At 40.4% G+C, this 26,662-nt stretch overlaps 1 protein-coding gene across 6 annotated transcripts in view; it reads left to right on the top strand.

The window, feature by feature from the left end:
• ehbp1 (EH domain binding protein 1) overlaps nucleotides 1–26,662 on the top strand; it is a 174,772-nt gene that overhangs the window by 28,802 nt on the left and 119,308 nt on the right. For all 6 annotated transcript variants that reach the window (XM_084735308.1, XM_084735307.1, XM_084735309.1 and 3 more), the window contains exon 6: nucleotides 23,902–24,083. In XM_084735308.1, the coding sequence (XP_084591434.1) occupies nucleotides 23,902–24,083 (182 nt within the window). The remainder of the gene's footprint in view (nucleotides 1–23,901; nucleotides 24,084–26,662) is intronic.

Genomic DNA, 26,662 nt, shown 5'->3' with positions numbered 1-26,662 from the left:
TCTCTCTTTCTTATGGTGTTTATTAGCACACTATTTTTTTTTTCTTTACCTGATGGTGGGGAAAGGGTACTGTATGATTGGGTGCCTTGGTTAGAGGCACCAGAACTGTCGTTAACAATGACTGGTGATGACAACACAAAAAAGTAAATCAAGACGAGATAAGTTTGTTATTCTCAGCTGTTTTCTAGGTAGGCATAGCCTTATCCCACATTCAATATGCAGGTGCTGCCACCGTGTGGTCAGGCTATGCATTACATCCTCCTCTCAGTGAGGATTGTCCCTCACAATAAATCAAAAGCATTTCAGTTACCATCCTGAGGCCAAAAGTTCAGGTGTACTTGTGAAATATTAAAAATTAAAATTAAATAAAAACAAAGGCTTGTAGTTATGTGTCTATTTGTTTACTAATTTCTTTGTTCTTTTGTTGTCACGTATATTTAGAACAACTGCATTTTCTGACTTTCTGTGTTGTGTTATATTTGTCCTACTACTGTCCAAGGCAGCAGCAGCAGAGGAAAAAATAACTGTTTGCAGGGCAGGGGCAATTGCATGCCTTGCAGATATGTTAAACAAAACCTAGAACTCACAGTGAATAGCCAAAGACAGGGAGGGTGGAGAAGAGAATGAAACTGAGCAATTTGAGAAAGTGGGAAGGATGGATTGAATGAGGAGGGAGGGGGGATAGAGGAAAAGAGGGAGAGAAAAGGGGAGACTATGATTGTCTGCCAGGAAACTGGGAACTTGCTGTTCAAAAGTGATTTGCTCTGTTCCATACATTTGCTGGCGCCAGTTCTGTGACAGTGTGTCCCTAAGTAACACAGACATGTTGGACAAATAAGGGGCCTTTGTACTTGCACGCTGGCCTTTCTTGTTTTAGCCTTTAGTAGAATATTTATCTGGAAATGTATGACTAATACTTTCTGTGGTACCGCTGTGATGTAAACTCTTAAAGAAATAGAAAAAGAAGACTATTTAAAATCAGTTTCTCTACTGTCATTAAATTTATCATGATTTTTTTTTTTTTCGCTTTTGCCACAAACCAGTATCTCTTGATCGGGTAGGGATTTACTTCAACATGGTGGGTTCATGCTGTCACCGATGCTTGTCCTGGTCCTGTGACACTTAACACAGGAACATCCTGACCTTCCTTGCAGGTCAAGCGCTTTAATTGTTTATTGCGTTGAATTGTGTGTTGCGTTGATCAAAGTTTTGATGAAGCCTAGTATAAAGCTTGCTAATGAAGTCTCTTGGATGTTTTATTCAATGGAATTGTGGCACATTATGACAAATTAGAGTCTCTGAAAAATGCAATGTGCTGCCAAAACTGCTGTAATAGTAAGAAATAAAGCTTGTTATTCACAATGTTTTAAAAAAGTTGATTTGATAGTTGCTCTGATTTTGTTTTTGTTGGCATATAAACTTTTTACAAAGTGGTTATAAAGTTTAAGCTGTTTTATAGGTTTTAGCAGCAGATGTACTGCATTTAAGAAAACATTAATTGTCATGTCAAAGAGAATTACTCTTGAAACTTCACCAATTCTTAAGATGTTCTGAAGTGACAAAGCACCAAATAAATCTTTAACAGTACTCTCAAAACTGATGCCAACTACCAAACGCTCTGATGTATAAACTCTCTGACTGTTGAGAGAGGGGGCATCACTAGTGATCAACAAGGATAGAGAGGATTTTAAGAGAGCTAGCTGAGTGCTTTGCCACTGTCACTTTCTGTACTCGTCAAGCTCAAAGGAACGACAGCAGAAACTGCTCCACCTTTCTCTCTTTGATAGAAAGCTGAGAAGACAAGCAGGTCAGCCGGTGTTTTCTGGACAGAGCGTGGGAGAAAGCAAAAGGAGAGCAAGAAAGGGAGAGAAAAAGACAAGTTTCTGGGTTTGCCTCTGTCTCTGCATACCTGACTAATGACAGAAAGATCAAAGCCACACTAGTCCCCTGACAGCAGGAATGGGGAGCACAGAGGAAGGAGGAAAGAAGGGAGGGAGGGAGGGAGGGAGGGTGGAGAGTAAGAAGGCAACCGTATACCCTCACATGCTCAAATGTGGAGGGAGGGCAATGATGAAATGATGGCAAAATAAGAGAAAGACTAATGATGTGATTTTAATGCTAAAAGTTTGTTATGAATGTATTTATTTAGAAATCACTTTTTAGGTGTGTATAAAGTTACAAAGTGCTCATTGCTGCTCCTTTTTTAATCTATTAGATAGAGTTTATAAGTATAAAAACAGAAGCAAACTGGTGAATATTATGCTTGGCTTCAGAGTTTTTTTTCTCGTTTGTTTTTCGTTTAAAACACATCAAGACTCAAACTGTCCCTTCAAACATCATGGATCTTGGTAAAAATCATACACATATGACTATCTGTAACATATCTGTCTCTTTTACTTGTCAACAAGTGTCTTGATCTTTCTGCTTGATTTTTTTTTTGTGTGTGTGTGTGTAGTCTAACAAAAAATAAGCCTAAATGGTTAGATTTCAACAAAGTTTCTCTTTCTATGCTAAATGCCTAATGGAAGATATCAGCTTTTTGAATTTAAAGAAAGTCAAAGAGGACTTTGTTTTTCCTTGACACATCATTACAATTCAACACAGTATTTACATTAGCTTCATCTGCATGAACTAATTCATCTAAGTCTGATCCGAACATTGCTGTCATTTTGTCTTGAATTTTAATGGTGTGTTTACATGCTACTTTACTATTCAAGAAAGAACAACTGCATTGGCAGCTTTTATATAAAAGCCTCAAAGTTCTTGAGGCAATGGTTTCCTCCCTGACTGGTGCTCTGCTGTGACCTGTTGAATCACAGAGTACTATCACTCTTACTTCTAATGTGACAGACTCAGAGAAACAATTAAGATATGCACAGTAACAGCATCCTGTTCAAGTTACATATTTCCAAGTAGGCCTGAACAATTAATTGACATTTTTGAATTGCAAGACGTGCAAAATTTAATCAAAGCAATATGTGTGCTAAAATACAATTTTAAATTGAATATTGTTGTACTGCTGAGATGCCTTGGCCAACACATCATTTTTTACAGACTTAAAACATTTGAATTTGATACAGATCCTGGCAAAAATTCCACTCTGTTTTTCAAAGAAAGTGAGGAAAGGTCTTTTCATTTCTCCTAATATTGCAATTGCATCATTTTGCAATTGCTATATAAGTCAAAATAAATGCATTAATATATATATTTTTTTTTTCGAACATATTTATTCCTATTTCTAGTGTGCCCTTCAGTTAAAAACACTGCTGTTTTTTATGCTGCTGCCGGCTCCTGGTTTCTCACATTACTAAAACAGATGAACAGAAACTAAGGAACTATACTGACCACAAGAGGGCAGTCTACCCTAAGATCTGTGAAAAACATTTTTCAGACATTCATCATCAAATGTGTTGGATCACCCCCTTATGTCATCTGTGTTTGTCTGTTTATGTGTGGCAGTGTGAAAGGTATTTTGTGTGACTGCATGTGCCTGTGTGTCTTTGTTAATGTACGTGTGAATACAGGTATAAGGCCGTACAAATATGTTAAATGTTTGTGTATATCTGATCATATTACCTCTGAGTTTACATGTGTTTGCATGAGCTCAGATCCCCCGCTCACACAACACCCCCACCTTCCAGGTATCTAAGCTAATATAAAGTCAGGAGGGATGAATGAATGCGGTAGTGAGCGCTGCTCTGAGGAGGAGGAGGAACAGAGGAAGAGGAGAGGTGAGTTCTCCTGACCTCTCATCAGACGGCGGAGGAGAAAGGGGAAGAATACGCCATTGTGCCCGAGCGCCGGAGATGATGAAATTCAAGATCCCCGCGCTGTGGCTTCGTCTTAATCTGGGGGCCCAACCTCGCGCTAGGCTAATCCCTCCCCACCGAATTACTGGCCCTGGTTAGATTGTATTTTGTCATTGAAAATGGCAGTGTCAAACACTACCTTTTTCTCTCCTCTATTTGTTCGTCTGCCAAGGCGAATCGCATAATCAAAAGATGGAGAGAGAGAGAGGGAGAGAAGGCGGTGGAGAGAGAGAGAGAAGGAGAGGTGGCAGGCTGAAAATGGCTACACAGTAGTATCTCTAAATTGCATGCTACCCTTGCCTTTCACCCTTTTTCAAATAGGCACGTATTATCAAAAAGGTGGGCAAATTGAGAGTCAAAAGATTGGATGGCTATATTTGAAGGCATTGTGCTGACAGGCTCTTTTGTGTGTGAATGTGCATAAGCAGGGGGGTTAATGTGCGTATGTATGTCTGTGTGTATTCTCTCTGCGTTTGCATATCAACCAAAGCTGGAGATGACCAACTTCCCTCATCTTCAAAGCTTTGTGGGAGGATTTAAATAATGCACACACACATACACACAGGACTGTTGTATTTAAAGTGAGAAGCTATCATGTCTGAATACATTGAATATACAGTGATACACACTCCAAGGCCCACTCTCCCTGCTCCTCCCCCATTTCTCTCCCTCCAAGTCATACTTCACCTTTTTCACTCGCATTACATCAATGTCACTCAAAAAAGAAGGAATTTCCAAACCTGTGGCTGCTCTGCCAAAGCACCGCTCACAATGTTTGACAGCCTGTCTGCGGCATGTTTCCACTTTTTAAATATTGATTTTGAAATGACCACTTTAAGGACTCTGGACTATTAACCGCCTCTTTTAATACTAGGGCTGTGTATTGGCAAGAATCAGACAACAAGATACTTATCACGAGACAGAGGTTTTTGTTGGCGCTGGGCAATATATCAATATTATATGGTAGTATGAGACTAGACATTGTTTTAGTTTTGGATATTCTTATGAGAGTTGTCTTTTCCTAGTTTTATATGCTGTCTTAGTCATTTTATCCACATTACTGATGATTATTTAGCAAAAATCTTATTATGTTAGGAAAAAAGATATGGACACTTGACCTTTCACAAAATACTAAATATTTTATGTACTGTTAGGCCGTTAAATCTACAGCAATGCATCATATTCCATAAGATTATCAAACGTTTGCAGTATTTCCGAATTTATTGTCTGTTATTTTAGAGAAAATGTGCATGTGCAGAATAGACTAAAAATATTGAGATACAATTTATAAGGTATATCGCCCAGCCCTATATTATAAATCAGTTTATTGTGAAAGCAACTTGCTATATTGCTAATTTTTAATGTAATTTTAGGAAACTGTCACAGTGTGAAGAACACACCACAATATGTGTAAAATCTGAGTTAAAGTTTGCAGTTAGATAAGATAAGATCAATTAAAAACACTGCTTAGTACTGATCAGGGCTTTAAACACAATACAAAATGAAAATGCCACAAATTGCATCTCAATACAGCATTTTTGAGAATAGATGTATCACAAAACATAATATTGCAATACCCAAGTGTATCAGTATTTTCTTACACTTCTATTTAATACTTTAGACGTATTGATTGTTGCATTAAGGGTGACTGTTTTTCTGCTGAATAAAATGAAAAGCCTGGCGAATAATGATCTTTTCTATAATGTTTCCATAATTTTATTTAAATGTAATGTTTGGAAAATCTTTAACTCATTACATTGGGAAAAGCAACTGTCAGCTTTAATACAGCGTGTATATATAGTGTGTGTGTTTGACTTATTTGGCTTTATATTGAGGGATTTTTAAAATCATGGTTTATGATAATGTTTCTGTCACCCCTTCGGCCATGTTGGTGCTGCTTTCTTTCTCCTTCTCTATCACTTTCCCTCTCAGTCTCTCTTTCAGTCCTCTCTCTGAGGTGATGTCCTGTCTATTGTGGACCACATCCAACTCCATTAAGGCCATTTCCACGCCACATACCTCCCACTTACACACACTCATACAGTCACACACCGTTACATACTGACACACACTCATCTCACCGCGCACACAGTGGAAAACCATGACACCCAACCACTCACACACACAGGCCAATGTACCTCCATCACCTTAACACACACTCCCTTACACACACCCTCTGTATTGTACCCATACCCATGGTGTGTATAGTGCCCCCCCCCCTCCCCTCCCCTCCCCTCTCTCTGTCTGGAACACATTACGTAGGCCAGTGGCTTGTGAGCGCTGACTGGGCCTCGGGGAAGAAAAACACAATTATTTCAGCCCTCGGCTATTCACGCAAAGGTGACAAAAGCTGGTATGAAGTATGAAATCCCAAAAGTTTCTCCCGTGCCGAGGCCGACAAATTGGGATTAATTTGCGCTCGTGTGCACGCGTGTGTCTCCAAAGTTTTCACCTTTACTCGTTTCCCATTTCTTAAATAGTTTGGGAACTCAAAAGGCCTAATTTATTGTCTCAGAAAGAAGAGCGTCTGTGTTGTTCGTGTGTGCTCAGAGTGCTAATTTTAAATAATATATGCTTTATAGTTAAAAGCTGGAAGAATGTAAATTAGTGTGTGTGCGTGTGTCTTTGTGTGTGTGTCACTGTAGGAAGGCAGGGGGGTTTCTTAGTATGGGATCACACATTCACACACGCTTTCCAAATTAATTTAATCTAATTAATCGCCCCGAGGAGAGGCAACAGATGCTGGCGATTACCCCCCATGCCTGGACCCCTCCCCATGTGGGCACAAACACACTACCACAAACACACAGAGGCGCACACACACATAACTATTACAACTCTAAATTCTAACATGTATTATTTTTGTTGCACATTCAGAATTGTATGCTGAATAAGAAAATAAAGACACATACATTTGTAACAATATACAGGAAATTACTCCTCAGACTTAAGCTCAAAACAAAATAATAAAAAAATAATAAAGGTGTGTGTCTGCAGCTTGTGCTTTGTCTGTGTGCCTGTAAGTATCTTTGGTGAGAAAGTGCACCTGTGTGTCAGGAGAACTATGTTTTTGGGTGTCCGTGTGTGTGTATGTGTGTGTATGTGTGTGTATGTGTGTTCATGGCTTGTAGGTGGCTGTGGAGGCCGGGTGGTCCCTCCTGTCGCCCTAATAGGCTTACTGGCCCCTAATCCACACCACACCACCCCATCACATGGCTGGTCTGCTGACTAACTGCTACTACCACCATGAGGTGTGTGTGTGTCTCTAACCACGTCTCTGTGCAGGTGTCGTCTTTGTGTGTGACCGTATCTGTGTCTGAACAAGTGTGCGGTGGTGGCCGTTTGGGAGAGTGTGCATTTGTATATTTAACACAATCGATTAGTAGATAATACAGCTTCTCAGCTGCCTTCCCATAATTGTAAATTGAATATCTTTGGTATTGGGACTAAAACAACAAAGACACTGAAGACATTACTTGATCTCTGGGAAGTTTTGTTGAGGCATTTGAATTACTTTCTGATGTTTTTTAGATTGAAAGATGAATTGGCTAGATGAAAAATAGATAAATTCATGGTGTCATGATTCTCCAGATTTACAATTCAATTTGACTTTCGATTTTATTGTTATGACAAGATTCAATTTTTCCATTTAAACTTTTTTGTTTTGCACTGATGGCTCTGCTATTGTTAGACTATTGAATCTTGATTTCTAAAGATCAACAGATCACTGGTTTTATGCTTTAACAATTGTTATTTATATTTTCAAATTCTTCTTTAAAATGATAGTCTATAGGATATCAATTGTGATATAACAACTAAGCTACACTGTGGTGTCTTTGAAGTATTGTTTTTTTCTGTGGACATGCACCGGATGCCATAAGAAGGTGGGGATGAGCTTTTGATTTTGATTTTTGAAATTAAAAGCCAATTTTAATAGATCTTCAATTGAATATAGACATTGTGGCACCCCTTTATTGATACTGAAAAGCACTACTTTTCACAGCTGAACCTTGATAAATCTATTCATGTTTTTCATCTAGCACTCACAGGCACACCCTGTTCTGTACAGCTTTTAACAGACACTTGACACACACCATATCTTCTGTCTTTGTGTGTGTGTTTTTGCTTACATGCGTACATTTGTGCGTTTGTTAATTATACTGATTAAACTGTTGCCCCTGATGATGTGGGGTTTTGCTTCCGTGTTTTCATCATCTTTTTCATACTGTCTGTGTTTTTTTTCTCTTTCTCTCTCTGTTTGTGTGCAGCTTTGTATTTAGCCTCTCTATGTATTGTTTTGTCTGCTTAACGGTTTTATCTTTGCCCTGTTTATTCTTTAGTCCCTCGTCCTTGTGTTCTTGTATGCCCCCTGCATGCTGTGTATGTGTGTGTGATAGACATATGTTTGTAGTGTGTGTGCCATGTGCATACACTCTGTGTGTATGTCTTTATGTTTGCATGTGTGACTTCGTATTTGTGTGTTGTGCGAGCAAGTGTGTCTTGTCCCACTGGTCCAGGTTGTGACCTCGGCTTTCATCTCCTTAGTCTGAGGCTCCTGCAGCCCACTGTGCTCCGCTCCCAGCCAACAACACAGCAGATGTCACCAGACACTGCAGCAAACACACAGACACACGTAAAATTCATATGTACACTATCTCATACACACAGTGTCTCTCCTTCACATATACACACACAGGCTCATGGCATATGTACACATAATATATAATATAATATATATAATCTCACAGACAGACACACTTCCGCCCTGTCACACATGGACACATATAGATACATTTCTAGCCCATACACACATGCAGAGACTAAACCAGCCCAAACAGGTTTTTGTTTGCCTCATACAGTGTGATGTTTGACCCCAAAATAAACATCAAAACACACGCATCACCTGGGAAACATCCGTATTCCCTCCTGTGTGGCCCTCACATGATAAACCTAACAGCCTAACTTTCTGTGTGTCTGTGTGTGTTTTGACTGGAGTTGTTGATGTTACAAACTGTGGATTAGAGATGAAACGGTATAAAAATCACACAATCACAATTGACCAAAATGATCACGGTTATCAGTATTATCTCAGTATTGTTAAAATGTGCTGCAAATATTCAAAAAGTACTGATGCACACACTGAAATTATTTCACCAAGTTTTCTTTAAAAGCTGTCATTGATTTATTTGAAATGGCATCACACCTCTAGTGATGTCTTTGTTTGTACTGACACAAAACAAACCCAGGTCGCTGCTGTGGCTGCATATGGGAGACTTGTTGCCAACTTTAGTTGATATTGGAAAGTATTTACTTTATGATTTTCAAAGCATGGTAATCAAACAAGTTATCACAATACTTTAAATTTGAAGTGGTAATACTACTCGACTTTTAGCTGGGGTTATTGTTTCATCCCTTCCACGGGTGATAACTTGTCTTCAATATTTTGGCAAAACTTAAGTGGATGGTAATACATCTCACACCTATGAAATAGACACCAGATGCACAAAAGGGGAGTGTTACTGTAAAAGGCCAGAGATATTGTGGTTGGTTTGTCAAACCTGGGGAATTCATGTTAAGATGGCAAGATCTTTAGGCTGACAGTCAAGTGCTAACTAAATATAATTTGGTGTTTTACCAGACTGCCGTTGAATACTGCACTGCAAGCACAGTGTACTCACTGTGTATCTGGCCATCCCTGCCAGTGAAGGAACATGTGAATCACAGTCTAAGCAGTAGGGCTGCACAAGTAATCAAAACATTATCAAAACCCTCCCCTTTCAAACATGTAGGAGAAGTTGTGGTGGCCATGAATCTTGGGGAAAAAAGTACGAAGGGCCACATCCAGAGCCCCTGTTTGTTTAGCCTTCCCTGGGCTACTGTAGAAACACTGCAGTGCAACATTTCCATGGAAGAGGACCCCTCTGTAGACGTAAAAGGCTCATTCTAAGGTAACAAAAACACAATTATTCTTATTTTCAGGTGATTATACACTAATGAAGACATACTTATCAATACTATATTCCATTTCTACCACATTCTAACAATAGATCCCCATAAATCTTTCACACCAAACCTTTAAAACGACCATCAAAAGACATTCATTTCAATTAAAATATCAGGGACTAGAATATTAAGTCAAAGGAAGCTCATTACTGTTACAGTATGATGATGGCTGTTATCCCAGTCGACCAGTCCCTGCAGTTACTGCCAGCTCACTGTGCACAGGCTTGTGCCAGTCTACAAAACAGGCTGTACCTCCTCCTCTTGTTACTGCCTCCTGTCCCCAGGCTGACCCAGAAAAAACACACTGACTCACACACTCCTAAGCACTCATAGACACACACACATCCACCTACAAACACACAAGCTGGCGAGGTTCAGCAGAGGTGTCTGCTGTATCAGGTTTTTTTGGGGGGTTGGTGTAAAATGAGCCTTAAACCAGCAACAGTAAAGTGAACGAGGGAGGAGAGGTGGGGAGAGAAGTGGAGGAGGTGAGGGAGACAGTAGCGAGGAAGGATGTAGACTGATATTTGCATTTGTAATGGTCATGCTGTCTCTTCTTGAAGTTTTTTTTCCACAGGCAATTTTATGTGAATATTTGATCCTTCTTTTCAAATTTGAAGTTGTTATATTTAAGTTTTTTTTATTTGTAGTTAGTTTATAATTACCAAAAATACCAGTTTGCAGTCAGGCTAGGAAGTATCAGCATTTCCTTCCCATTATGTGTATTCTCCATTGTCCATGTCTCTAAGTCTTTTAAAATAATTTGAGAGCTACAGTCCTGGTGTCTCATCAGAGGCTTTTAGTCGTACGTTATTGGTTGCCACACCCTCTTGTTATCAGTCATCTTTCAGGTCGTCCTCTGTCACATCCTGTCACCTGCCCTCCTGGGCTGGCTTTAATCAGTCTCTTCCTACCTGTCTTCGTCCTCATCTCACCTTGTTTTTGGTGTCATGTCTTACATGGTGATGATGGGTGGTCAGACAGTTCTGGTGCGATGTGAGGCGCGATTGGACAACGACAGCGGAACAGTTATTATCTCCATCTCTCGTTATTTATTTTTCCTCCGTGCGACTTAAGATGGCTGCTCATGATGGAGACAGGCCTGTGTGGCCCGCAAAACACTGCCCTCTGCAAATCCCCCTGTTTATCCACAAGCTTGACCCGCTGGGCCTGCGTGGGCGTCTTGTTCACTCCATAGATTCATGTGATGTGTGTGTGGGTGGTGGTGGCGAAAGAATATGTGCGTGCACGCATGAAGAGGTTTGTGAACTTAGGTTAAACTTGTGTGCAGGGTGACTCATTTGACATTATCTCCTCAAGATCCGCTCACAGTGAGTACATGCGAGTGTGTGTTTGTGTGTGAGCGTTTCAAGGAGTGAACACACACACACAGGCAAACTGAGGCGACTGTTCTGCTAAGTGGCAATGAATAGGGTCTTGTGATGTGCTCTGATGCCACTGCTAAGCCAGCCACTGACAGTTAGACTGATCCCCAAACATGTCTGTGTCTCTGTTTGGGATATAAATCAGTACTTGGAGTGCTGCACCCAGTGAGGATGGAGTCAGGAATTTGAGGGGACTTGAGGGCATTAAAGGCCAACAACCACAGGTGTTGAGGAAGTGTGGCGAAAGACACATTCCCACTCATCTCGGGTGTGCTACTACTTCTTTACTAAAATTTTGCTTAGAAATAAAAAAAAAAAACTTAAAATGACAGAATGTTATTACTACTAATCACCTTGGTACTGTAATCCCGGTTGTCAAACCAGTCTCTATCGGTCTCAGAGGCTGTGTCACAGTCTGATAGGATCATTAACTAAGTTAACTAACTAAAGGCAGCTACAGCACAGTTAGCAGCAGTTTGCTGGTGACTTCGGTGTTGCAAAAAAAAGCTCTGTGTTGCAACAGTCCCGGGCCTAATGTAAGGTGCAGTGAAGCAGTATGGTGACCTTTGCCTTATGAGGCATTTATAAATCTGAAAAATTAAAGATTTCACCGTGTCTAAGTGACTGCGAAACATATCATAGACCAAATGTCTCGTCCACAATGTACACATTTAGATATGGAAGGGAGCTGGTTGTGTTTTTGTGATTGTGTCTCATATGTAGATGAACGTAAACAGAATGTAGGAGCCCTATTGTTCTTTCGTAGAAAAGGAATTTCAAAGAACAAGCGCTCACCAGTGCACACACATACACACACATGCACACACACTAAGGCACACCAGCTCCTTATCCAATCCTTCCACTAATTCCCCCTTGGTAGAAGGTGTTCATTGTTTCTCTTTCATTCTAATCTCTCCCTCTCCTCTTTTTAAAATCCATATTAGATTCTCTTTGAGTTGGCCACAATCAGAGGCACTGAAGCAGAGCATCACCCTGCTAATGCTCTTTGTCTCCCCAGATTTGTCACTTAGCATGGAGAGTACACCTTTGTCATGGAGCAGGGTGGGAGAGAGGCAGACTCTCACTTGGGGCAATTGTTTCTTGTCACAGGCCATCTTAACCCCCCTACCCCCCACCCCCCCCACCCCCCTTACGCAAATCAGCTTTGCTCTGGATTAGGGCCCTATCATAGCTCTGTCAAATCTCAGCAGCCTGCCTAAAACAGCTAAAACAAACAGATCCTTAAAGTGAGAATGCAGTGAATGTAGATATTCTGATTCCCCATACCTGGAAATCATCATTTGATATCTCAGAAATATAGAAGTTCTAGTCTGAGATCTTGTTGGGAATTTTATCACCCAAACCCTTGAGCTTCTTATCATTCTCTTCTCTGTTATCTGGTAGTGATGCTAAAACAAGGAGTGCATCCATACAGTCACCACAGTACTTTATCCTACCTTGAAATTAAAGCAGATGCTTAAATATGAATTAAGTTCGTAAAGTGAGTGTGAGTATAAGCATGTAAAGAACTTTATAAGTTTTCCTAATTGACCCTTCCTAGCTCCGGAACATTTTTGCTCTGGGCTCCAGTTGAGCACGCTTGATACCTGGCAGAACCTCAGTCAGCTTTCTCCTTTCCTGTTTGATCTACTATGATATGGACTACTAACTTCAACCATAGATTGTATATTAAAAAGGGATTTGACCTATTTAATATACCCTCACTGGCCCCAACTTGCTATAAGGACTGTGGTACTCATTTTTGGATGCACAATTGCTACATATTGCTCCTTTAAGATATGTTGCTTTTGCAGGTGCCTCAGCAACAAATTTTAACCATTTTGAATGTTTGATCTTCTTTTCTACATAGAGGCAGCAACGCATGAGGAAGAAAGTTTACAGTTGTTGTTATTAGTTTGTTCCTACCAGTTATTATCTCACTTTGACAGTGGAAAATTGAGACAGATTTTGCTGTCATTATATCAGCACTGCCTGATTGGTTAAGTTTTCTGCTATAGTGTGTGTCTTTTGTGTCAGAGTGTAATCTACAAAACGAGGTGAAAGCTCACAAGAACTTGGGTGGTCGACCACCATCACCATTTATTCGCACACATGCACCTTCAACAGCTTTCTTGCACTCAAATCTGTCCAACTTTATACATGTGGAGACAGATTTTGCTGGACGTGCATACACACCTCCACCGATGTCCACCACCGTGGAGAATCTGCTGTCCTGATATCTGAACTGCTGCTTCATGCAGGGGGAGTAATCAATCCCAGATACAGGAGCTGGGGTATTGGCTCTGTGGCTGTGTGTGTGTGTGGTGATGTTATTGGCCATTTTAGGCCTCTATGATGGCCAGAGATGGTGAAATGGTGGGAAAAGTGATGAGCAGGCACTTCATAGACCAGGGATGAACTCCTGCTATAATCCTGTCGACCTATCTATTGCTCTCCCTCCCCCTCCCTCCCCCTCTTTGCTCAGTCTTTCTTTCTCCATCACCCCCTCTACCTCATTTTCTCCATCTTTTCCCTTCTCTCTACTTTTCTTTCTGTCAGTCTCCTTGCTATCCACCTCTCTGTCTTTCATTTTTGTCTTCTCTACCCTTCTCTCTTTCCATTTCTTGACCACCCCCCTTTTCCAAACCCCCTGTGTCCCTTTCTCTCTCTCCAGCAGAAGTGCAGAGCCAGGGCTTTTGCCTGCTGGTAATTTATTTTCCCATTAGCCCCCTGTCTGAAGTGCATGCTCTGGGTCTGAGTGTGTGTGGGGGGCACTGAGGGCCACCCAAAAGAAAGACCCAGAGAGTCGAAGAGAGGAGGGCACCCTGGACACACTGATAAGACGAGAGAGAGAGGGAGGCAGGGTGGGAGGGACAGAAATGAAGGGAGACAGAGAGGGTATGAGATACTGTGTCCATCTAAGCATTTTCACTGGTTATGAATTATGATCCAGACTAATTAGAAAAGTTAAATGAAAATGGCAGATTTCAGTGGAAGGATTGCTGTTAAAATGATTAGCCAGTTAGTTGATCCGTAGGAAATTAATTGTACACATCAATTGTTAGTCATTTATCAAACTAAGATGCCAAACACTTGCTATTTCTAGCTTCTAAATATTGAGGCTCTACTGCTTTTCTTGTTTTGTATAACTGAATATCTTTGCATTTCGGACATTTGGTTGAACAAAAAAAGACATCACCTTGAGCTCTTTCATGTTTTTTTTTAATAGATGTTCTGATACAGTTTTTTTTCCCTCCCAAAACCCGAACATTGTGTATTTGCTAATACCAAGTACCAATCCGATTGCAATAAAAAATAATAATAATAGTAATAATAGACCAACAGCTGTATACTGCTAATGCTGTAAATATGTGATAGTGATGCTTAATTGATTAATTGCTATGGCCTGCGTGGTTCTTACAGAAATTAAAGGCCATAAAACAGTACTTTGCCATTCTGGGGGAAAAATAGGCACATTGAATGAGAAGTTGGGCAGTTTTCTACTAACTGGCATATGACGATGTCTACAGTGAAACATTGAGATGGACATTGATGGAAACACTACTGCCAGCAATGTAATTGATTTTCTTGGGTTAGCCTAACTCAGCAGGTTTAATTAAATAATGATAAACAGATATGGCCATAATTTTCCCTCCCATGTGTCAATAACAGAACTTTGTCAACAGCTTTCAACAACATATCTATGCTTATACAATACTAGCATTGTAAACAGTATCAGAGATACTGTACTGGTATAGGACAACTTTTTTGCAGTTTGATTCACTAAATGTTGAATCCAAAAAATAAACCAACAAATTACAAAAAACTGAAAAGTAAAAATGTTAGTTGAAGCCCCACTGATTGCACAGTTTACTGTTCTCATCATAGCTTAGCGCTCATCCTTAAGAGGTTTTTTTTTTTTTTAAAGTCAAGCAGCATAATTGCTCATAAGGGTCTCCTGTTAATAAATTCATATGTCTGTCTTGCTATTCTCGCTCTCTGTCACTCAATCTGAACATGGGATTTAATGTAAATGCCCAGTGTAGCTGGAGCAATCAAGTGTGTGTCAGGTGCATTCCTACATCATGTTAGAAATAGGCTATATGCTCAAACGGAGCACATAGTAATGACATAAACATAGAATCAAGTCAAGTGTGACCTCGTTGGGAAGGTCGAGGAGTATGAAGGAAGCCGGATGATTATTTTGTGGTAACAGCAGTTTGTGCTCAGGCTGTTTGGTGTCAAGATGATGGCTTTTATATCTGGAGGTTTCATTAATGGTGTTGAACCTCTGGAATATTGCTGTTCTTTAGTGTATTTCTGTTTGCGCTTGGCTTGGTGTTGGAAGCTAGCAAGAGATTAGTCCCCAATAAAACAGTCTTCTCTCCCAGTTAGGATTAGACCTTTTAAGGCCTGGTTGGTTTGTGACTCTTTCATCTGCTGCCATCAGAGGCAACCCTGCATTACAGGCATTCCTCTCTCTCTCTCTCTCTCCCTGACTTTCCTTTCTCTCTCTCTCTTTTTCCACTCTTCTACTCTTAAGCACACACACTTGGTTATGTTTTATTGGCTTACTGATTATCAAAATGTGTGATAACTGGTGTCTTCTGCCTGGCAAACACAGTACTGGCTCCAGAAACAAGAGATATCTTTTAAGAATTAAGTTGAAATAAATGAATAAACATGTTTTACAATGTGATACCATTAGCACAATAGCAGAGATTATCATTACCCACTTGATGCTCTTTAAGATGTTTATGAGTGCCAGTTAGCATATTAACTTTTAGGGCTGGATATCAGTACTTGATAGTTATCAATTGAAATAACCCAACAAATAGAACAAAACTTTCCCAGTCAAACAGTACCTACATTCAATCCTTTTTGTACCTAGATACAGCAAAAACTGACTATTTGTCTGGTTTTACTCACAACCAATCACCCTAAGTGATTTACTTATTTGATTTAATGTGAATATTTAATGCCACTACTGCAGCAGTTGCAACCCATACAGTCTGTGGTGAAGTTGAGCACAGTACATTTGACCGAGTTGGTTTAGCGTGCCAAGATGCCACCAAAACGTTAGACAGTGTGGCTATAGTACATGACTATGGCATTTTATAAAGATAAATGCATAAAGTGCCCATGGATTATCTCAGAAATGCTTCCATTCACATGATGGGTATTAAATGAAGTACAAAAAAGGTCTTTTTTTTTTTCTTTTTTTTTTAAACAATACCCAGCCAAAATAACTATCATGTGTTGTCAGGTGCCAATTTTGCAGTGTTTTTATATCCAGGGAAAATGCTGGAGCCATACTTTTCAGTTGGATTTTCTGCCTTTTAATGAACAATTAGGTCAGAGGCCACACAAAAAATGGCTACTCTTCAACAATTTTCAGTGTCGTCAAATATGATAAATCCTGTCTTTAGATTTTCTTCATGAAGCCTTAATGAGATTTGAAGTCTTAACCAGTTTGTGAGTTTCAGTTTCCAGATGTTGGTGCACAGTAGCTACATGTGAGTGTGCTTCTCTTGTCTCCTGAATGTCGTCCTTTACTCATCATTCCTGTATCTGCCAGTAGGCACATGCCAGTCTGTCCCATATCCAGTTTCTTAGCGCTGTAGAATAAGGACTCCATATCTGGAGCTCAGTGTCATTCTAAACCATATTCAGACAAAACTACGGCACTCACTGTGCTGTAATCTGCCGACCCTTTCTTTAAAACAAGCCTAATCCTGCTCTTGTTGTGACTAATCGCTCTTCTCTTGCACTCTTCACTAACTTCCCTCTCTCATCTTCCCTTGACTGTTTGTCAGCCTTGTTTTTTGTTGTTCACACCCCCAGGGATGCAACGGTGGTCAGTAAATGATGTTTCCATTTTGGGGAGTTAGTAAATCTGATCCACAGTGTAGTCCTAGTGAAGAGAAATCCTGCAGTCCTTTTTTCTACTTGTGTTCAGTGTGTGAGAGACTCTGTGTGTGTCCATGTGCCAATACACATAAAGCCATTTGCACAGTTCATTCCATTATTAAGACCATTGTCATTGTAATTCACATAACCGCAGTGATAGTATTGCATGCCTTTTATGTCCATTGTTGCTTTTAAAAATACACACGCATACACACTGCTTGGGGAAAAAAAATAAATCCTCACATATAATAGTAGCAGATGAATAAATTGGTCTTAATCTGAGTGAGTGTGTGTGTGTGTCTGTCTGTCTATAACGCCTATAGTGCGGTATTCATAGGTGGTATGTAAAAAGGCCTGCCTTATCAGTTATCAGGGGAGGCCAAATTGACACAGAGGAATCACTCCATTGTGTGCGGATTCAAAGAGAGATGTGAGCACATTGGATGTCTCCATTTCCAATAACTGTGACCTTGAGGCAAGAGGAATAGCACTGTGCCCCCCCCCCCCACCTCCAATCTGCTGACTGCTGAATTCAACCAGAGCCAGCTGATTTTGGGTGTTGGGGCAGAGGGCTAATCGGTGCTACCTCAGGGTTATTCTATAGGATAAATTGAGTTTGGTTTTTATTTTTTCTGAACCGTGCGACTACAAATCACAAAGGCTGTGTATGGTTCTGTGTGGAGTGGATTGTAGCCCCTATATCCACAATTATCGAGGCTGAGTTTTTCTTTCACATAGTTTAACATAGATTTCACATAGCTGCGATGGTAAAATATATATGTATTTTTAATTTTATTGAAGGATAATGTTTGAAGAGTAGCGTAGCTACTAAGGAATAGGGCAGTGCGTAATGTTTATGTGTGTAGTTGAGTGAGTTAGAGTGAGCAATTCCCAAATGAATTAATTAATTCCCAAATGCTGGAAAATTGAGGGTGGATATCACTGTCTAGAAGCTTAGCAGGAAAGGCTAACAATACCGTTGTGCTGTTCTTATATCTGATGCGAATTGTGGGTGGGTGGAAATCAGTTCGTAGATGCATTGCAATTCTTTCTTGATTTGGAGTCAATCTGGAATAAACAATAATCAGAAATTTGAACTTATTACACTACAATCACCTGTATCAACTTTCTAAGACCAGGCGGTACCTTCCTTATGGCTGAAACACAGTTTATGCACGTTGTGCATAATTTTTATATTTTAAACTTCAGTTTCTTCAGTTTTGGTGAGGATGGTGTGCGTGGAGTATGAGCAACTATGCAAAGAGATTTTCACCCCTAGCACAGTCGTATCCCTGTCAGTGCTTTGTAATGCAGCCTTGCACTGCAGTGACTTTTTGGAAATAAGTCTGTAATGATAAATCCAACACTAAGTGTATTCTGTGAGTGTTTATTAATTTTCCTTGTTAAAAACAGTTGCTGTTCTTGTTGGCCATCCAATGTGAGTTCCATAATGCCTTGGCTTGAGTTGAACAATCAGAGGCTGTGTCCCTGTTTGAGCATGTGTGTGACAGCTCTGATTTCATGTAGTTATTGTCCAAGCCTGAGTTAACAAATTTCATCACAAGAGAAGAAGAAATGGAAAAAAATAGGAAGTAGATGGGCAAGAAACTCTCAAGAACACCATCACTGCATCTGATTTATGTTCCATAGTCCTGCTGATTACCATTAACTGTCATGGTGTAACACTTTTTTGCAAAATACGTGAAATATGTCTTTTCAGATGTGCACTCTTATTTTAGTCTGAGTGTAACTGACCTCAAGTTGTCCCTTTCCTCGAGTTTAGGATTGTTTTGTTTTGTGGCAGCAGGCTTAAGTCAGATAATCATCTGCTTGATGTGGAAGGATTCATCACTTATCATCGTTGTGATACCAGAGCCATGTTTTTATCTCCTATCTTCCTCAACAACATACTGAACACTCACTTCAGTTTATGACAAATTGGTAGTATCCTATTATACATGTAGCCAACAATAGTAAGGTGATAGAAAGGTGTCATAGTCAAAATTATAATTCATATACTAATCTTTGTACTTTTGCAGGTCTCCCCAGTTACACTGAAATTTGAGATCATGGTCAGTCTAAGAAAAGATTATGTTGATATGTGAATTGCTAGTAAAAGTGGTAGTATATATATGAATCAATATGACACATCGATGTTTATTAAAACTGAAAACCAAATGGCTGGTGACCTGTGTTAAAAAGCCATTAGCTGATTGATGTTTGTGTATGTGTTTTGTGCATGCTTTTTGATCATCTACTAACACTGCCAGTCAGACCAGGCCTATTCAGAGAAGCCAGGTTCTGTTAGCACTCAGCCTAATTAATCCATCTCTCAGTGACAAAAGGATCCCTACGCCTCCTTCCTCCGGCCCGTCCCATTGGCATTTTGGGGCAGAGAGTTTCAGCAGGACCCCCAGGCACCCCTCCTGCCCTGACCCCTGCCCCCCCACCAGGGGAGCATCTGTGGATCGATCCAGGGCCAGCTGGCACCAAGGAAGAGGGGCAGGACTCGTACTCTAACACAAACACACCCTTGTTGAATGATGTTCATTTTCAGTTATTAATTTAATAATTAGGCAGTATAGACTAACTGTAAGCAGATTTTAGGTTCGATTGCTCTTATTCTTTAGTGTCTTGTCACTTGTGTTTGTGTGATGTAGCACTAAGCTGAGAGTCAGAGCTAACTGTTGACCATAAATGATACTCTGCAGTTGTGCAGAGATGCAGCTAGGGGGCAGCATACAGCCATCACCCCTCCCTTCTTTCGATCCTCTCTCTTTCCCTGTCCTCCTTTCTCTCTCACCCACCGTGCCCCCTCTTTCTACACACACACACACACACACACACACACACACACACACACACACACACACACACAGGTATTTAGTCGTTCTCTGGGCTCAGAAAGAGAGAGCATATTGATAGTCGTATCCTCTTTGTAATAAATTAAACTTCTGTATTGTCCTTCCTTTTCATTTTACACATTGTCACTACCTCCCAGTCACCCTAATCCCAGCTACCCCCCCTCACCTTCACTCAAACACACACACACTCACATGCACACACACATTGATTGACAAGCAGCATCTGGGGAAATGGAGCAGATTTCCATTGTTTGCTGTCCCTACTCAAATCTGTTGAAACGGTTATTCCATTCTTGTGCAGGGGTATTTGCATATCCTTAAGTATTTCCTATTTTTCAAGACCTCTCTCCCCCTTTTCCTCCTCATTCTCCCTTTTGCTAAATCCCCTCTTCTTAAGTGTTTGGTGCATTTGGCAAATTCATTCATAATGCATCTACATGCGCTATTAGCTTAGTATAATAGCCAGGGTGTAATCTGCAGAGAGATAAGAGGTGGAGAGGGAGACTTCTTCTCCCCATCTTCCTTTTCTCATGATGGGCTGTTCTTTGGACAAGTTGGGGTTGGTGGTGGGGCGATGATATGTCATTATGTTCCCCAGCCAAAGTGACAAGGCTCAAATGTCAGCACGAAATGTCAAGTGGCCTTGCTAGTCAGTTGGTTGTTTCTTCTGTACTTTTTTATTTAATTATTGGTGCGAGCAAGGAGCAAGGTGGGAAAGAGGAGGCATGGGTGGAGAGAGATGGAAGGATAGGAGGGAGTGATTAGATGTATGGCAGGATGTTGGAAGGAGAAAATGCAGGAGAGAAACAGGGATAGAGATTAGGGAAACAGGTTCTGATCTTGTTGGAGCAATTTTAGGTTTTATGTCTTGCCCAAGTGTACTTGGAATGTAGCTCTTGAGCAGGGATTAAAACGAATACCAGTTTTACAATAAACCACAGAAAAATTCCAGTTGATATGCATTTCCGTTTCAAATTTTTGTTAGAATTAAAACCATGTTTGACTACTGAGCTTTGAAAAACTCAAAAATACTGGTATGCATTAACCAAAGTTAGCAACAGTCTTCCAGACGCAGGTGCAGCAGCAACATGGGTTTGCTTTGTATCAGTGAAAATATTGACATCACAAAGAACATGCTGCCATATCGAATTGTTGAGAGGTTTTCAGGGTAAAACTTGCTGAAATGATTTAAGTGTGTATCAATACATTTCATCACTACTCCTAAGTACAGGAAGAGAACAGACTTTTTCAGTGCGTCCAGGATTCACACTGCCAACCTTTCATTGACCCGATTACTTCCACATGCAAGCTGCTTGAGCTCTTCAGACTCTAATGCCTGCTCGAAAGAATGAAAGACAGCCTTTAACAGATAGTTAAAGTGAGTTATAAATCAGTTATTCAATCAGTTAATCTACTGGTTGTGTGTAAGGCCTTATGTTGTTAAAAGAGTCAGTATGGTGCTGACTGCTGTTATCTTTTAGAAGACATTTCAGTGCATGGCATCATGAGAAAGTGCGAGGAAGTTGAGGACCAAAGCATTTGCAGTATTTCGAAATGCACTGACAAAAACAAAAAGATGTTGCTTAGGGTTGTAAAATCACAAGATGACATCAGCTGCAATTTGTATGGACATTGTGCACACACAAAAAGGTGTGACAGATGTGTTGAGGAACTGTAGTACTGTGTAGATGCCCTGGCCTGCAAATCTTGTTCAACAGATGTTTGGTACAGATTCCAACAAATGTCACATCATCATGATTTTAGTAGATTTGTCAGTGAACTGGAAATTGTTTTGCAAAAATAGTTATTCCCATTAATCTGGCACTGTATCACAATTGCAATATCTGTCAAAATAATCACAATATGTTTCTTTTAAACCATATCGTGCAGCCCTAATGCTTCTGTGTGTGTGCAACCAAATGAAACTCAGCTATGGGAGGGAAAAAAACACATTTCCCCACTGGGATGGTAGGAGAACCCAACCATGGAGATATTCAAAAGAGTTAGGGCCTGTGTCAGATTCTGGCTTTTTGTTTTGCAGTGAGACATAACTTTATCAATACACACTGAGCGGTGGTCACACCCAGACTTTTTTTGTTGCATATCATGATTTCATTTATTTAAGGAATACAGCTGGCTACTCTGACTGTTCACTGTGGCTGCCTCTTGACTATTTTCAACAATATTAAATTTATTCATAGTTGGAATGTAGCACACATGCCAATAATGTTTAATGAATGTGAACAGTGAGAATTGTCATCACAGTCACATTTACATGCTGTGGTGGTTGGCCCACAGATTTCTAGCCTCTATTTGAAGCTTACATAGTTTCTCACTATATTACCAATAGCCTTACCACTGCACTGATACCAACTCTGTTTGGGTATGTCTCTATGTGTGTGTGTGTGTGTTTGAATGAATACCCTGCGGTCCTCAGCGATAAGGATGAGATTGAGTTTTCCCCACAGAGCCAAAGCCTCTGAGATGTGTGTGTGTGTGTGTGTATTTTGTGTGTGAAGACATCAGGAAACAGGCAATGTAAAGAGCTTGTATCGCTTTATCTACCATACACGCCAGAGTGTATGTGTATATGTATATGTGTTCTCAAACTGGTGTTGTGTGAAAGAGAGCTCGCTGCTCCGCTTTGTTCGGCATTGTGCGCATGAGAGGATGAATCCTCGGGGCTCGATTCACAGCTGAGACAAGAAAGTATTTATATATCTGTGGTATAATAACCCGTGTGTGTGTGTGTGTGTGTGTGTGTGTAGGTGCATCTACAGTTATGTATGCTGTTTTAGACGTCCATGCAGTGATATAGAGACAAAAAATGAGAGAGCAAGCAAAATCAGAAAGGTTTAAAGAGAGAACACGTGTGTTACCACTGCCTGCTGGTTTCATTCCACATGGCCTGTGAAGGGACATGTGTGGACCAGTGTCTGATCCTGACGTTGGATTTGGTTCTAACATCAGTCTCTCACCATGCAAATGAACACATATCGGTTAAACAGGAAAATGTGGCAGTTTCCCATCACAAAAACAGAATCTGTGAAAACAGAGGCGGCAAAACAGAAAAGAGGGACATGGTATGTCAGTGGTATCAACACAGCAAGGAGGTGAACCAGTCGGCTGCTCACTGACAGCGTGGTGCTTCCATAGCCAGACTTGCAGCAGACAAAACCCATCAGTTTGTGTTAGAGGGAGAGGGGGGGGGCAGACAAAAGGCTGGAACGTCCCCAACTGTTTAGTTTCCATATCTAGCAGTCAGTGACAAGGCTTTCCGGCAGTTCTTATTTTTCATACACTGTCCTCTGGTGAGCGGTTTGCATGCGTGCGTGCACGCACACACGCACACACACACACACACACACACACACACACACACACACACACACACACACACACACACACACACAAAGTCCCCTGTCACTGATTCTATAACTCTTATCACCTGGTCTGTGGCATATTCCCAAATTCCAATTTGACTGCTAGCCTCTGGCCCAGAGCACATCTCTGAAAAGAAGTACAGCAAAAATGGCTTCAGCATGGACCTTTGATAGGAAATACCAGGAAGGATTTCAAAACTGAATTTACAATGAGGAATGCGGGAGGGCACAGATATCAGCTTGTTCTGAATTTACCAACCAACAGTGACCAAATACACCATTATTTATCTGGATGCTGCAATCACCAGTCTTTAGCAATAGATGAAAATAATTGTTCTGCTTCACCTTCTGTACCTTGTGTTAAAATGAACTATACATACAGCATTTATTGAACCTTAAATACTTTTTCTAAAAGGAGGATATAAAACAGTGAACAAAAATGTCTCTTTTTTGTCTTTTCTCTTGTTTTCAGTTTGATCTCTGCTGCAACTGAGTAATATGGTCCTGTATTTATCTCACTGTATTTCATCTTTCTCTCCGTCTCTAGGAGTCTCCATCAGGAAGGAGGAAGGCCTTGGCCACCAGCAGTATAAACATGAAACAGTATGCCAGTCCAATGCCCACACAGACGGATGTCAAACTCAAGTTTAAGCCCCTGTCAAAGAAGGTGGTGTCGGCCACGCTGCAGTTCTCCCTCTCCTGCATCTTCCTCCGTGAGGGAAAGGCCACGTAAGTCATGGTCTTTTCATGCAACATATTTCCTAAGGAGAGGCTGGGCATCAGTTAGATTTGAACAATTTTAATTCTGATTCCTACCATGCTTATTGATGACAGTTTTTAACTGATTCTTGTCATCTGATTTAACTAAAAAGAAAAACAATAAGTTTAAAGTTGAAGCTTATAATGTTCTATTTTTGTTGGCTTTTCATATGTGTAAAATTGTCTCCATTGTTTTTTTTTTTTTTTTATCTCTACTCTACCTCGGCTAACTAGCCAGTTGTTGTGTACCTTGAACTCCTTTCTTTTGCTAATGCAAGGTTTTTCTATGTATTTTTCATATTGCATTACATAAATTTATTATGTTTTCAACAGCACTTCAAATAGCAACCACCGTAAATTACAAAATAAGTCACCTCAAAGTTGATAACCAATTAGAAATCTGGTAATTATGTTCACCATAAGCCAACCAAACAGCACATGCAGTGGTACCAAACCCAACTCTCCTCACATTTTTTAGCACAGATAATTGTTGATATTGAGGGGTTTGATATAAACAGTAGTATAAAAGTATTAAGTATATTCTGTACATAATCACAGGTGATATTAATACAGGTGACTTTTTCTGCTCAAAATTAGTTTGTTCATGTCTGCCTGAATTTGAAAGAATTCTTTCGTCTTTCCCTAATAGGGATTAAAAAGGCAAGACTGAGGTCTTTTTTGTACATTGACCCCCACCACTGTGGTGTTTGGACGAATTGCAGAATCCTGGCTCACTATAGCCCCTGTGTGTGCCTCTTGCACATAGCATTAGCAAGTGTAATAAATTACATTGTGCATGAATGAGATTCCTTGCTTTGCAGTGGCAGTAAACAGCCCACAAACAGTTATGTTAACTGTGATAAACAGTGTGGCTACAGCTTGGTACCAGCACTACCCACAGACGCACACACCGGAGAGCATCTTGTAGTAGAGCTGCTATCCCAGGTAGAACACCTGTTCACACAGAGTAACTCTCAAATGGTTTTAGTAAGAGTCAAAGCTCCGCCAGACTCCCTGTCTTTCCAGCAGAGTCTGATAGAAGCGGCTTTACTGTCTGTGCTACGCTGAGCGGTGGTCAGTCATTCTCTCGTGTCCCCCGACCTTCCACATCACACACCATATAGGCACGAAACGACGCCTTTTACAGTCATTTCTCTGTCTTTTAAATTGTGAGGGAGGCTTTTTCGCAGAATCAGAGGGTGCACTTATCATTTACAAACACAACACTTTTCAGCTCTTTTTCATGTTTTCAATGTGTGTGTACAAGTTCTGATTACAAGTCTTTTAAAATGACACCAGACGGGGCTCTCAGCTCTGTAAAGAATCACGTCAAGCTAATCTATCAGGGTATTTGTGTTGTTCCACTGAATGTCTACCCTTAAAATAAAAATGTATAAGAGTTTACAGTATACACATAATTTATGTACACAAAATGTACACACTTTTTTATTCAGTCTTACATTCTTTGATTGTACAAAGTTTAATTTAGAGACATGCACACACTGCCGCTCACAGTGTGTGCAGCTTCTCATTCATTCTCACATATTCCTCTTTGATACCACCAACTTTCATTCGAGGACACACACTCTCAACCAGGGTGTTTGCCGTTTGTTATTCATTCTAATTTGATAGCAGCAACTTTCATTTTAAGAAAGGCACACACACACATACTGAGCGAGAGCAGAGCAACAAGGCCTTTGTTGTGGCGCGGACGGCGGGTCGATGGCGCGTAACCCTTGTTAACCCTTCCGGGAATGATGTCAGCCACACAAACAAACTCAATCACACCAGTTCAAATGAGCCTGTGGGCCTGGGAAACACCAAACACAAAGAACAGAGAGGAGAATACATTGATTATGATGGAGCGGGGGTATCGAGGGACTGAGGGGGAGTACATAAAACTACATAAAATACAAGGAATACAGTAGAAGCTGATGCATCTGCGAATAAAGTGGTAGGGGTGGAAAAATAAGAAACAATGAGTGGATTGGAAACTGTGGGAGAGGAGAGGGTTGAGTTGGGAAGTCTTAGATGATTAGGACAGTAAGGTGTAAAGATAAAGGTGAAGAAATGAATGAGTGGTTAAAGAGGTCGAGACAAAAAGAGAAGGATGGAGCACTTCGATAATCACTTTATATATCTAGCTATTGGCAGCTACATTGATGAGAGCTGTGGGTTGCATTATATGTGTTCTATGTCTTTTCTCAGTTACATTGAAAAAACAATGCTGATGCCTTTTCATTTATTCATTCACCCGTTTATGCATTATGTCTTTTCTGTCACTTTTGTTATTTCAGGTAGTTGTAAGTCTATTTCACCTCTGTCACCATTAAAATGTTCAGCCCTGTGTGGTTCTGCCAGGTGTTGCTTTGTATAACCGTTAGGACTGGAAATTGCTTGGCACCTCACAATTTGATTCTGAGGGCTATGATGCAATTATAAAATGATAATCATTATATCTTGATCAGGGAACAAAATAAGCTCCAGCCAAATGCTGGTAAACTATGCAACTGACCAGCCAAAACAATGGTAGTAAAATATGAACATTC

The sequence above is a fragment of the Lutjanus erythropterus genome, chromosome 14 (genome assembly GCF_056507025.1).
Source record: "Lutjanus erythropterus isolate fLutEry1 chromosome 14, fLutEry1.hap2, whole genome shotgun sequence".
Classification (NCBI taxonomy): Eukaryota; Metazoa; Chordata; class Actinopteri; order Lutjaniformes; family Lutjanidae; genus Lutjanus; species Lutjanus erythropterus.
This window is presented reverse-complemented; position numbering and strand designations above follow the sequence as displayed.